Consider the following 12,817-nt stretch of genomic DNA (forward strand, 5'->3'; position numbering starts at 1 on the left):
AATGAGATCTTACTGAGATTGTCTTGACCCCAAAACCGTTTCCAAGAAGTTACAGGTTTTACTACCTCATTGTCATGTGCATAAAGTTATTCTAATAAAAGCTGGCTATGAGGGGTGGGGGAATCTACTATTACAGTAGGATCATTTCAAATATTTGGTTAAAATGTCTTCTTCATAGCCTGCTTTTAAGGTGCCTCACTTTTCTCAGCAATACATGGTCCTAGGACTGGCACATTGTGGATGCACGTGTGTGCAAATGTGTGCACGTGCATGTGCACACATGTGCCTTCTTCTATTCTTAAGGGTAAAAAGGTGCAGTTGACCACTTCAGACAGTGCAACCCCATCTTCAGCCCTGCAGAAGAACTTGGAAGACACGGCTTTACCTGAAAATCTTGAATGGTTCTTCTTGAGGGGCCACGGAGAACAGCTTCTGGAGAGCAGCTCTCCCTCTGCATTAGGAGCTGATGAACCTAGAAGGGAAAACTTCCTGCTACAATAACACAGCAAGGCAATGTGATGAACACTTTTATTTACAAATATAATTAAAAGCTCTGACAGTTATCATGCTCTTCCTTGGAACCTGAAAAATGTTTTGTTTTTTAAAGTGCATGCAAAAGAAGTAAAGCCTTTTTTTTTTCATCATTTTTTATTGTAAGAAAATACACAGTTTGAAAGTGTGAATAATGCAATATTTATGACCAAGATATGGGACTGAGGGAGGGGCAGGGAAATAAAGAAAAAAGATCAAGATGATCTGATTGAGAGACAGTGTTGAACTCCAAATACTGAATTGGAAAAGGAGGGAGGTGGGGAGGACTGGGAGGAGGGAGTAAAAAAATTTGATCAGAGAAACAGTTAAAATACAATATGAAAATAAGTAATACCTCTCCTTAAATTCCTTCTATACACAAAATACACGATTTGCCAAAGCCCAATTTGTGCTACTGGGATTCTGTGAGCTCCTTAAGTGTATTCACATCCTCTGCAACAGCAGAAAATGATTATGATACAATCAGAATATGCTCAAGACAAGTTAAACTCTTGCCAGCAGGTTCTTAAAAATCACAAGATCTCTTCACCCCACCCACCCCCCATTCCCCAAAAAAGTATTAATATGTCACCACTGATATGTACATCACAATTAGTTTCTGTAAAATGTATCAAATTTTCAATCTTTAATAAAACTTTGTTTTTTTTAATTCCTGATGAATAAATACCAAAAAAATAAAATAAAATAAAATAATGCAGCAGCTAGTTAAGGTGTAAGGCTGCGGATATTGTGTCTCTCTCCCCCTTGGCATTTATTATTATTTTTTTGCTTTACTTTCACAGATTGGTGGTAATGAATGATTGCTTAAAGCAATATACATCCACTTTTTGTTGTTGTTGGTTTATTGGTTTTGTTAAAACTGTCTCCAAAGTTTTCACTGAAACATTTTGAATCACATCGATACTGTGACGTGTACTATGAATAGAAGAGATGGCCATGTTTCAGCCAGCACTGAAAATTGACACGGGAGGGGGGAGGAAGGGGGCCCCTGATGGAGTAAGAATAAACAGGCACTAGTCCGACACGATGTCAGTAAGAGTAAGAGAGAGAGAGAGTGAGAGCAACGCCCGTTAAAATGGGGAATGTGGTTTTGCAGGGTCTGAATTTTTTTTGTTTTCTTTCTTTCTTTCTTTTTTTTTTTTTTTTTTTGTAAATGGCAAAAAAATTTAATCTCATCTATAGTCCTCCTTAGGAAAATCTAATGTAACCAAATTCCCAAATCCCATTCTGAGGCTCTCCATGTCAAAAGTTTCAATCTCTCGCTCTTGCCTTTCCAATAGGTACTTTATTCTCTCGCTGCGTTCCTTCTGAAGGGCAGCCAGCTCTTCTTCAATCTGAAATAAGCACAATGAACAGTTCTTAACGGAAAGGAGTTCCAGACAGGCATATATATACACATAACATGCACACAGATGACACACAAACACGCAGGAACTAAGAGTAAACTAGTCTGGGGCAGGCTGGGAGAGTCCTGTGACAAACGTTGTGTGTCTAATCCATCACATTTAAAACTTGCTCACAAGAATAAAAATGTTTGGGGCCACCTGGGGCCAGCACTGCCATTCTAGCAAGCCAAGCAGCTGGGCAGATCTAGGTCACTGTCCTGTCTCAGCAGGAGATGGCTCGGGAGAAGCTAAAAGACACTCAAGCACAATTAAGTTGTGCTGCTTTCCCAGAGAGAGCCCAAAGCCCCCTGGGTCATTAGCAATTTAGTTCTAGGGCAGGAGCTGGGAAAATAGTCTCTCACGTTGATCTCTGGGAACTACCAGAAGAAAGCACAAATAACTGGTTAAGCAAATACATGCTTAACAGCTCTGAGACGCTTTATGACATCTTTTCTACTTCATATTCCTCAGCAATATCTAAAACAATGAATATTTCAATTCTGATAACATTTATTATGTATGGCAATATCAGTCTCTCTTCATTTTAATTTTTTTTAAAGAGCCCTGCTGGTGATTTCTTTTGGTTTAGAAATAGCTGAGAATAAAAACCAAATCTGTATTTGGCTTCCTCACGACATTTAGTGGCCACGCTATCAACTCACAGTACCTTTCATACGTCAAATCAACTACCCAGTAACCCGTGTCAGTCCTCAGGCTGTGAAGGTGGAAGGTTTCCGAGCAGAGTAATATAATAGAGAGAACTTAGGCTGTGGGATCAGATTTATGCAAGTAACTTAAGCCTTTTGAGCCTCAGCGTCCTGCCTGTGGAATGGGGACTATGCCTACCTCTCAGGGGCACAAGGAGTATCAAAGCAGGTATGAGGAGAACAGCACCTTTGTTAAATTGCCCGGTACACAGGCAGAGCCACACCCGTCCTCTACCCAGCGGTACAGGACCCTTGACAACATGCTCATACCTTCTGCTCAAGATGTGCTCTGCGCAGAGACACCCTCTGCTCTAGCTTCTGGAGCTCACGTTCATGTTGTGCCTCTGTCTGCATCTTGATTTTGCTCTGGTAGGCATTGAGCAGCTCCATTTCTTGTTGGAGCTGTAGCCTCAAGGCCTGGCATTCTGCTTCTTGAGCCTCATCTAGCCGTAACTGCGGGTACAGAAGACATACACTGTGATTCACTCCTAGCTTACAGAACTTGGTGACTACTGGAAGATGCTTCCTTGTTTGGACTGAAACAGGCCTCTCAGAAAAACAGATGCCCGGTGTGGGGTACTTTAAGAGTTAGGAATCAAAAATAGTACATTCTGCCCAATGGGCTACAAAGTTCTAAAAACACTTCCTTTTCTTAAAACATTCTTTCTTAAGAAAACAAAAACATTCTTTTCTTAAGGAAACCTGGTTTTCTTAAAACCACACTAGCAGGAGTCAGGAAGGTTCCACACTCCAGTAATTAAGCCTGTGGGCTCTGGAGGCAGACTCCTGAGCTGGAATTCCAACCCCACCATTCACTTAGGTGTGTTATCTTGGCAAGTTACTTAACATCTCCAAGTCTCATTTTCTTCATCTCAAGAAAATAACAATAATAGTTCCTATTGTCTAAGACTGGTGTGAGGATTAAATGAAAGAATTCATATAAAATCCCAGGCATAGTTCTTGATGTATACCAAAGGATCAGTAAATAGTCGGTGTTATCATTATTTTGACTAACCATTTCCATATTTAGATATCTTTAACCCCCAAACTATTATACATTTAGATATCCTTAGCTCTAAAAAAAATGAGTCCAATCTCCGTAACATTTGAGGAATATCACAGTACCATTACGCTCCTAGCAAGTAAAGTTGGTCCCTATAACATTGGCTATACTTTATCCTTATGGCCAGCCATCTAAAACTCAAGTGGTTCAAAATCTCTTCCCCACAGAAGGTAACCTTGATAATCTTACGGGGGGTATTCTGGTTTGAAGCAGTGAAATCCAAATAAAGTTTTCCCTTGCTCCCTGTAGCACCTGTACTTTGTATTAACACACCAGGATACTGATCCTGTATGGGGAATGGACCAAGCCAGCCAGCAGAAATGCCAGCCTTTCCATGAGCACAGTTGAAGATTTAGGGCCATTAGCAGGACTGTGTTCAGGGATGAAGACCCTCCTGTCCCACCAGACTTGGTTTGGTCTAGATTTAGCAGGCCCTCAGTTCAGCTGGGAACTACGAGATTAGAACCCTTGAATTAGACAGTTCTGTCTACCTTGAGTATATCTGCGTGTTTCCATTGAGACCACTTTGCCAAGATACCTATTCTCCACCTTAGGCTGCCTTCCCTCTTCTGTACAATTTGTGACAATTAATAACATTTCTTAATATCTTGATTGAGTTATGACTTTTTGAAATGTTATTAGAATAGTTTTAGGAAGTTATTTGCATAGTGTCTTCTTTAGTGCTTTGGAGAAATATACTATGTCAAATGACCACAAAATAAATAATGGAATCATATTTCCAAGGTACTTTCTAATAATTAACCCTAACCAGCTTTCACTAAAATCCACTAGAGAGGATGCTGCTCTTCTCATTTCCCAATGCGAACTGAAGGGAGAAGAGACACTAGACACAATGAACAGTTAGTCTGCAGCAGCAACAGCTTCACAGGTAAATGCCGAAGGGATTACTGGCTCCCAAGGAGATTGTTTTCGATTCCCTCTTGATATGGGAGGTTTCTTACCAATAAAGGGAATGAAAGTCTATTCTTTTCTACTTGGCTTGGTTAATTGTTATGAGCCCTGGCCAAGTGGGTGAGAGGCTCATTCTACAGGCAATTTAGACCACTGAAACATCCCCATCTTCTCTTATTTCTGGCATTCTATTATTAATGTCAGTAACTGTGTTATTCTGTACCAGCTCTGACTCTATAAAGAAGTGCCAGTCTAGAAATCAGGGGATATTCCAGTATTTGGTATTCATCACCCCCCAAAGTTGCACATACCAAATCCATTAAAAAGTTTTATAAAAGTATAGGTAAATATCATGTCTGTTCCCTCTATCGGATTAAACTCAAGTAAAGGATGTGACAGAAACAACATAATGTAGTAGTGGCCAGGCATCTAGGCTTACAGGGTCTCCCCAAACAGGGTCCAAATCGTAGCTCCACCACTAGCTACGTACCACTAAGTGACCCTCTAAGTCAAGAGTTGGTACACCATGGACCAAGGGTCAAATTTGGCTTGCTGCCTATTTTTGTAAATGAAGTTTTCCTGGAACACAGACACACTCATTCATTTATATATTATCTGTGACTGCTTTTGTACTACAATAGCTGAGTTGAGTAGTTGTGACAGAGACTCTGTTAGTCCACAAAGCCTAAAATATTTACCACCTGCCCCTTTACAGAAAAAGTTTGCCAACCCTTGCCCTAAGCAAGTGACTTGACTTCAATAAACCTCAGTTTCCTCACAGGTAAATCAGGGTTAAAAAAGTAACTACTTCAAAGGTCAAAGGGGTTTCACAAAAATGAAATAACACTTATAGAATTCAACAGTACCTGGCACGTGGTAAGCGGGCAGTAAAGGACTGCCGTAATTATCATCTGTACTTTTATCTCCTACCTGCCTCAGAAGGAAGGGTTATTTCTTTCCTTTTATTCAAGAGCAATCATGAACCTATACTCCTGATCCTGTTCTCTAGCATCTTATATAACAAACATTCATTGAGCACCTGTTGTTATGCCGGGCATTGTAGCAGATGCTGAGAATACAAACATGAACAAAACCAAAATCCCATCAACCTTTATGACCCTACCAACTCTCTCCCCTTCTCCTTACCTTTAACCCCTGTCTGCACTCCTCATTCTGTTCCTACACCTCCCCTTCTATTGCTCACAGGAGGGTCACTGATGACCACCCTGGAGGGGTCCTTATCTTACCTGTCCTCCCAGCAACATTTGATATTGTGGACTGCCCCTTCCTTCCTGAACTCTCGTTTTCTGAGACACCACATCCTTTCGGTTTTTCCCTCCCTCCTTTTTTTTTTTTTTTTGCGGTAGGCAGGCCCCTCACTGTTGTGGCCTCTCCCGTTGCGGAGCACAGGCTCCGGACGCGCAGGCTCAGAGGCCATGTCTCACGGGCCCAGCCGCTCCGCGGCATGTGGGATCTTCCCAGACCGGAGCACAAACCCGTGTTCCCTGCATCGGCAGGCGGACTCTCAACCACTGCGCCACCAGGGAAGCCCCCTCCTCTCCTTTTCCAGCTACTCCCTACCTTATTGGGCCATTACATGTGGGTGTTCCTCAGGGCTTTGTCATGGGCGCTCTTCTCCCTCTAACTTCCCTTCCTAAGGAAGCTCATCTATTCCAAAGGCTTCAGTTACCATCTTTATGCAAACGACTCCCACATCTACACCTCTATTTCAGACTTCTCTTCTGAGGTCCAGGCTAGCTTATCCGCTCTATACGAGGTATCTGCATCTGGATGTTTCCCAGCCTCAAGCTCAACATGATTAATATTAACTAATCATATTTCCCTTCCCACTTTCCCAATCTCCAATTCCTTTTTTACCATATAGATAAATGGCACCATCTACCATTTTGTTCAAACTGGAGACTGGGGGTCATTCTCACTCTCTCACTCTCCACATTCAATCTGGTACTAAACACTCCTAGTCCCACCTCCTGCCTAGCTCTCAAACTGAGTCACTGTCTGCTTCATCTTGACTGTCCCCTCTCGAGTCTGGCCACCCCTCCCTCACACCCAGGTAAAGGCAGCAACCTTATAAATGACCTCCTTACACCCACTCTCGTCATCTCCCAGGCCATTCTCCACGTGTCTCCAGAGTGATCATTCAAAAATGCAAATTTGATGTCAGTCTCCTCCTTAATACTCTTCAATGGCTTCTCACAGCTTTTAGGATAAAGATCAAAATTCTTAAGAAGGCTTACAAGCCCCTATATGATCTTGTCCCCGTTTACCCCTCTCACCTTATTCTGTTAGTTTCCTCCTCATTCTCTATATTCCAAACACAATGGACTTCTCTGAGTTCTTTAAAAGTGCAATGGTCTTTCCCATGTTTACAAATGTAGTTCCTTTTGCCTAGAATGTGCTCCCTACACTGCAGCTTAAATAATCATTGTGACAGACAGGCCTTTCCTGACTCTCTAGACCAGCCTAGCTCTCTTGGTTTACACTCTGTGGGCATACTGCCCTTGCTCTGCTGTTACACAGAGACTTCTCCAACACCTGTTTCCTCCACTCTTCTATAGATTCCATGACGACATGATCGATGACTGTCTTATTCACCACAGTATTCCTGGACGCCTGGGGTGCAGTAGAGGCACTCAATAAATACTTATCGGATGAATGAATGAATGAAATACATTGGCTCCGATCCTCAGCTAAGGACATGTTTAAGCCTTTCCCAATTAATCGAAGACCTCTTTTAACTGTCTCTTCCTCTAGCTATAGCTCTCTTTCTCCTTTTTTTTCACTGACAAGAATCTGGGGAAAGCAGTCTCACTTACAGTTTCTATCTCACTTTATAATCACTTTTTCAATCTACTTAGAATGTCTTCCATTTCCACCACTCCACTGTCTGTGACAAACAATGGACAAAGCCACTGCTGGGCCCAAATGGTTTCTCTGCAACATTTGAAATCATCAACTAGAAACTTTCGTTCTGGCTTCTGTGACATACTCTCTTCGGTTCCCCTTCCATACTGTTGGCTATTCATCTTCTTTGGTCCACCTTCTACTCAGCCCTCAAATGTTGATGCCCACAACTCTGTCCTGAGTCCTCTTCCTCTTTAATACTATCTCCTATCCGTAGGAGATCTCAGGTATTCCGAATAGCTACAACTGCCCCCATATAACAATGACTAACTTTTTGATGTTAATGCTGACACCTTGTTGAACTACAGATTTCCATCTCTGTACCTCTCTACCTAGATACCCAAAGAGCTCACATAATGAGTCAAGTATCTTCTAGACATCCAACCAAACTCACCCCTCCCTCCATTTTTCTATCTTGGTAAAATGATGACCTGTTCCACTGTTATCAAACCTACCTCTCAAATTGGTCCCTAAGTTCTATCTCTTCTACCTCCTAAATATTTATCAAATCCTTCTCTCCCTTCTCACCACTTCCATTAGCATGTTCTCTCTTAGTTCACGCCTTCATTTTTTTTTTTTTCCTGGACTATTATAATAGCTTCCTAACAGGTCTCTTTACCTATATTTGCCACATTACTGCCAGTATCTTTCTATAGCACACAGCTGATCCTGTCACTTTCCTTCCTAAAACAGGCTTTAGCAGCTCTCTATTGCTGATAGAATAATGTCCACACTCCCAGCTTTTGAGGCTCTGACCCCTGATTATCCACCAGCTGCCCGTTATACTCCTGCCATATCAACTATCGTTATTTCTCAAACATGCCATCCTCTTTTAGGCCTTTGAGTCTTCATATATACTGTATCGTCTGCCAGGAATAACTTTTCCATTTCTGCTTGTCTGATCAACTATTACCCTTTAAGATTCATCTCCTTGTGAAATCTTCACTGAATTACCAGGCAAGCTCCCATCCCTGGCTGCCAAGACCTTTATGACTTCTCCATTTTGGGCTCCCACAATCCTCCTCCTTGAACTTTGGGCTCATATCAAAGTTCTTTAGTCCCCAAATGTACACTATCCATCTTTTGGAAAAGCGTGTAGGCCCTTTTCCATGGAACCTGTTTGCTTCAATAAATTCCTTCATGCTTCTTGGCTCTTGCAGGGAAGCATTCCCTAGACCAGATTAGTTGTTCCTACTCAACCTCCCATAGCCGCTGGCACCTCCCACTTCAAAGCACTTTTATGTTTTATTTTTATTGCTTAATTATCTGACCTCCTCACTTGACTGACAGAAGTGTGAGGACAGGGACCACTGTCGTCTCTCTAGCTCATCACTCTATCTCTGAGCCCAGCACAGGGCTGAGCACAGATGTTTAGTAAAAGTTTACTGAGTGAATGTGTCTGTGTGCCTATTCATTTGTGCCTGACATTAGTTATGCAATCTTTGATGATTGAGAGTATGATATTACATGCAATATCTATCACATCTTGCCCTCAAAGTCCCTATGTGCCACAGGTCTGATTTAGCATGTTATTCCTCAAGTTCCATCTTATAAGACACACTCCAGCAAGTATCCGCTCTGGCTTGGCTTTATTCAGCGTCGTCATTTCCTTCAGTTCTTTGGGCAGAAAAACACCAATATCCTAAATGTGCGCAAGAATCATCTTGGGACCAAAAGGCTGGCTCTTGAATTTTCTTGATTCCCAAAGCTCTTGAAGCCGTGGCACCTAACCTAACCACTTACCGCTTGAGAGGCCATCATTTCATTTATACTCTGTTCATACTGCTCTGCCAAAATGGCAAGTTTTCTCGTCTGCTCATCTTTCAGTGTCTTTAAGATTGTTTTGTGCTCATTCTTTGGAGTAACTTCCAACTGGTGATTCTTGAGTGCTTTATACTGTTTGGTCTGTACTTTGCAAGTGTCCTGAAACTGTTTTTTAATTTGCATTTCCATGGCCTGTATAGAAAAAGTGACAAAAGGAAAATAAAGACACATTAGTAAATACAGAAAGCCTTCCATTCTCATGATACAATATAGATGCTGAGACCAACTGTCTTTTGGTGCAGTGACCCACGTTACTAGTCAGTAATAATGAAAATAATGCATGTGTCACAGACAGGTGTTAACTTTACCAATACTTTGGGTTTTTTGTTGTTGTTGTTGTTTTAACATCTTTATTGGAGTATAATTGCTTTACAATGGTGTGTTAGTTTCTGCTTTATAACAAAGTGAATCAGTTATACATATACATATGTTCCCATATCTCTTCCCTCTTGCGTCTCCCTCCCTCCCACCCTCCCTAAAATACTTTGGTTTAATATCAAATGAATAGAAGTAGTTTTGAATTTAAAATTGATTTTTAAAAATGAATTGTTACAAGATCACAACTCTAAGACGACTCTGGAATACTATGAAGCTTAGTTTGTTACAAGATTGCTCATTATTTCAGTGGTTTCCTAGTCAAAATCTTCAGTGTCTTCTATTGTTTGTTGCCCCTCCCCTTCCCCCTCTAACTGTTTTCCTCCACTTCCAAGTAAGAAAGGGGATGGCAATGTATGAGCCATCTCTCACTGCTCTGTGTTTCCTTGAAAAATCAATAAAGGGCAACAGTGGATTATACTTTACATCATAACCCATTTCCACTACTTGCATGTAGCAATATCAAATATGCATTTTGGCAAGGGTGAGGTGGGGTTTACTATTATAAGCCCAGAAGGCATTCCATCAGGTTGCCTGCTAGTCACATGTACATTTCATGAACATATGGAGGGGTTCTGATGACAAGGATCACTAATTAGACAGGTTAGGATCTGGCTAGAGAGGAAGAAGGCCAGTGCGGTTGAGGTTGGCCTTATATCTTTGTCAACACTGACAGTGACTCCCTTGACAAATAGCAATGGCTTAGTCCATATAGCTTGTTAATTAGCAGTCAGCTAAAATTCTCTGGAGGTACTGCAGGCCAAAGGAGTTCCATATTTCTAGTGCAGGGATAATAAATGTCTGGCATATCACTCCCAATTCCCATGCCCAGGACAGATGTCACTAATAAATCATACTTTTCCTTACTAAGTGTGGATGTGGCTTTAGAGTCTTTCTCAATAGAATAGCACTCAAGGTAGCTACAACCAATTATCTGACTGGCATGACTGATACAATTTATCTGCTATATTCCTGTCAGGTAACTTCCTCATTTCCTGGGATTAGAACCATGGACTGCTATTAGTCCATGTGTTATAATTTTAGAGAGGGAAGGTCATGAAGGGGTCAGAGAAATTGCATAATGGATACAAAGAAGAAATGGAGAGATCATATTGCCCCGCAACATCTCTTTAGGAGTCTGTTATACCCAGACTCTGGAGATTCTGATTCAGTAGCTGTGGGGTCCTGAAATTTGTAATTTTACGAAGTTTCCCAGGTGACTCTGACAGTCATCCAGGTGTAGGAACCATTGATCCAACCTGGCTGTGTCCTGGAGCATAAATCGGGAAATTTCCTCTCACCTTTAAGTTTTTTGGCTGTTGCCGAAGTTCCATGACATGCTTTCTGTGCAGTTCCCTTTCTCGCCTCTTATTGTACTCCAGCTGGTTTTCCAGTTCAGTCTGGTGCTGTAGCCGGATCAGATCCATGCGGAGTTTCTGTAATGTGTGCAGCTGCCTGTACTCGAGCTCTCGGGTGGACTCATCGTGCCGGATCAGCATGGCATGCTCCATCTCCTTCTGCGTCCTCTTTTTATTTAGTTCCTGCATTCAGGAAGAAAAGATACGTGGAGAGAGATGAAGGGAGACAAACTGAAGGGAAGGCACCACTCGGTGAGGGATGGCAAGGAATGGCACTATTAACTGTCTCTTAATTAAGCCCATTAGTGTTTGGGAGCATGACTTAATGAGACTAGATGAACAATCCCTGGAGACAGGTTGTGTGTGTGGATCCACCACTTTCAAGTTGGGCAACTTCACAGCCACCACAACTATTCTACCCGTAAAATGGGATTACTGTTATTCTACCTGACCCCTTCTTACCTCACAGGGCTGCTGTGAATCTTAATTAGGTGATGTGTTATGCATGGGTCTAAATAAGTGTTTCTTTAGTTAGGCCAGTGGTTCTCAATCCCGGCTGGTTGCCCGTTAAAATCATGTGAGGAAGCTTTTAAAACGTAAGATGCCTAAGTCCTATAACCTGAAATTCTGATAACTGTCTGGAGTGGGACCCTGACGTCAATAGTTTTAAGAGTTCTCTAGGTGGATCTAATATGCAGTCAGAGTTGAGAATCGCTGGATTAAACTGATAATGTCTGCAGTGTTCCTAGTTTTCTGGGAAACTCCCTGTTTTTGCATGTATCAGAAGTAGGCCAACCATCTATTTTTCAAAATCTCAGAGGTCAGGGCTCACTGGGAAAAAGCAGGTGAGACCTCTCCCCTTTCATCTTCTCCATTACTGTCTGTTTGGTCATTTCTAGATCTAATCATTCTGCTCCTCCCAGTTTTACTCATGTCTTTCTCTCTCTTTTGTCGAAGGGGGAAAGAAAGGAAACCAGAAAAAAAAAAAAAAGAGGGAGGAAGTTGGGCGAAATTTTTTCATTCCCCACTTCAAGGATATTTCCTAAATGGCACTATATCAAAGATCTGAACCATGTGCGCTCTGGGTACATAAAAATATTTACTAAGCCATCACTCGGTGCTCAACTTGCTAACACTCTAACAGGGAACTGTAATAGACATTTATTGAAGTATATCCTCAGCTCACAGCAAACTGAATCAATCTATCTTCTCTCCTGGGAATTTGGATTCAGGGACAGTTAATCTCCATGTGTGGCTAGAACTGAGGGGCATATAAAAACGACATATGTGGTAGCCACCCGTTGCTATGAGGGCTGAGGATTAGAGAAAGCTGGGCTTCAAAGCAAGAAGAACGAGAAAGAAAGAAAGAAGTGCAGGGAATATACTGATGCCCAAGTTCCTGACTGGTTCTAAGCTCTCCTTGTAGGTCCAGCTGTATGACTGCTACTGGGTTTTATGAAAAATTCCTATATCTCTGTAGCAAACCCCCTGGTTTTGGTTTAAGCCAGCTCAAATAAATTTCGGTAACACACAAACAAAAGAAGCTTGATTAATACAGGGAAATAAGTTTTATGTGTAAAATTTTTTTTTAAAAGTGCAAGGTTGGAAGTGATAAATGATATAAAAGAGGTGAAGATTTTATGCTGTAAGATTTCCGAAAAGGGTGTTATTACTACTAGTTAAGAAGGGCAAGGAAAGGAGTAAGCCCTTGAGCTG

At 41.7% G+C, this 12,817-nt stretch overlaps 1 protein-coding gene across 4 annotated transcripts in view; it reads right to left on the bottom strand.

Annotated features, from left to right (window-relative positions):
* Window positions 1-520: 520 nt before the first annotated feature.
* The window catches only part of TAOK3 (TAO kinase 3), a 189,323-nt gene continuing 177,026 nt past the window's right edge, over window positions 521-12,817 (bottom strand). For 2 of the 4 annotated variants that reach the window (XM_024120620.3, XM_055080251.1), the window contains 4 exons: window positions 11,045-11,284; window positions 9,288-9,500; window positions 2,915-3,097; window positions 521-1,886 (listed from right to left, as the gene is read on the bottom strand). In XM_024120620.3, the coding sequence (XP_023976388.1) occupies window positions 1,725-1,886; window positions 2,915-3,097; window positions 9,288-9,500; window positions 11,045-11,284 (798 nt within the window). In that variant the 3' untranslated portion in view covers window positions 521-1,724. The remainder of the gene's footprint in view (window positions 1,887-2,914; window positions 3,098-9,287; window positions 9,501-11,044; window positions 11,285-12,817) is intronic. The other 2 variants (XM_028479927.2, XM_028479928.2) reach the window with 2 other exon arrangements.

Source organism: Physeter macrocephalus, chromosome 19, assembly GCF_002837175.3.
Source record: "Physeter macrocephalus isolate SW-GA chromosome 19, ASM283717v5, whole genome shotgun sequence".
Taxonomy (NCBI): domain Eukaryota; kingdom Metazoa; phylum Chordata; class Mammalia; order Artiodactyla; family Physeteridae; genus Physeter; species Physeter macrocephalus.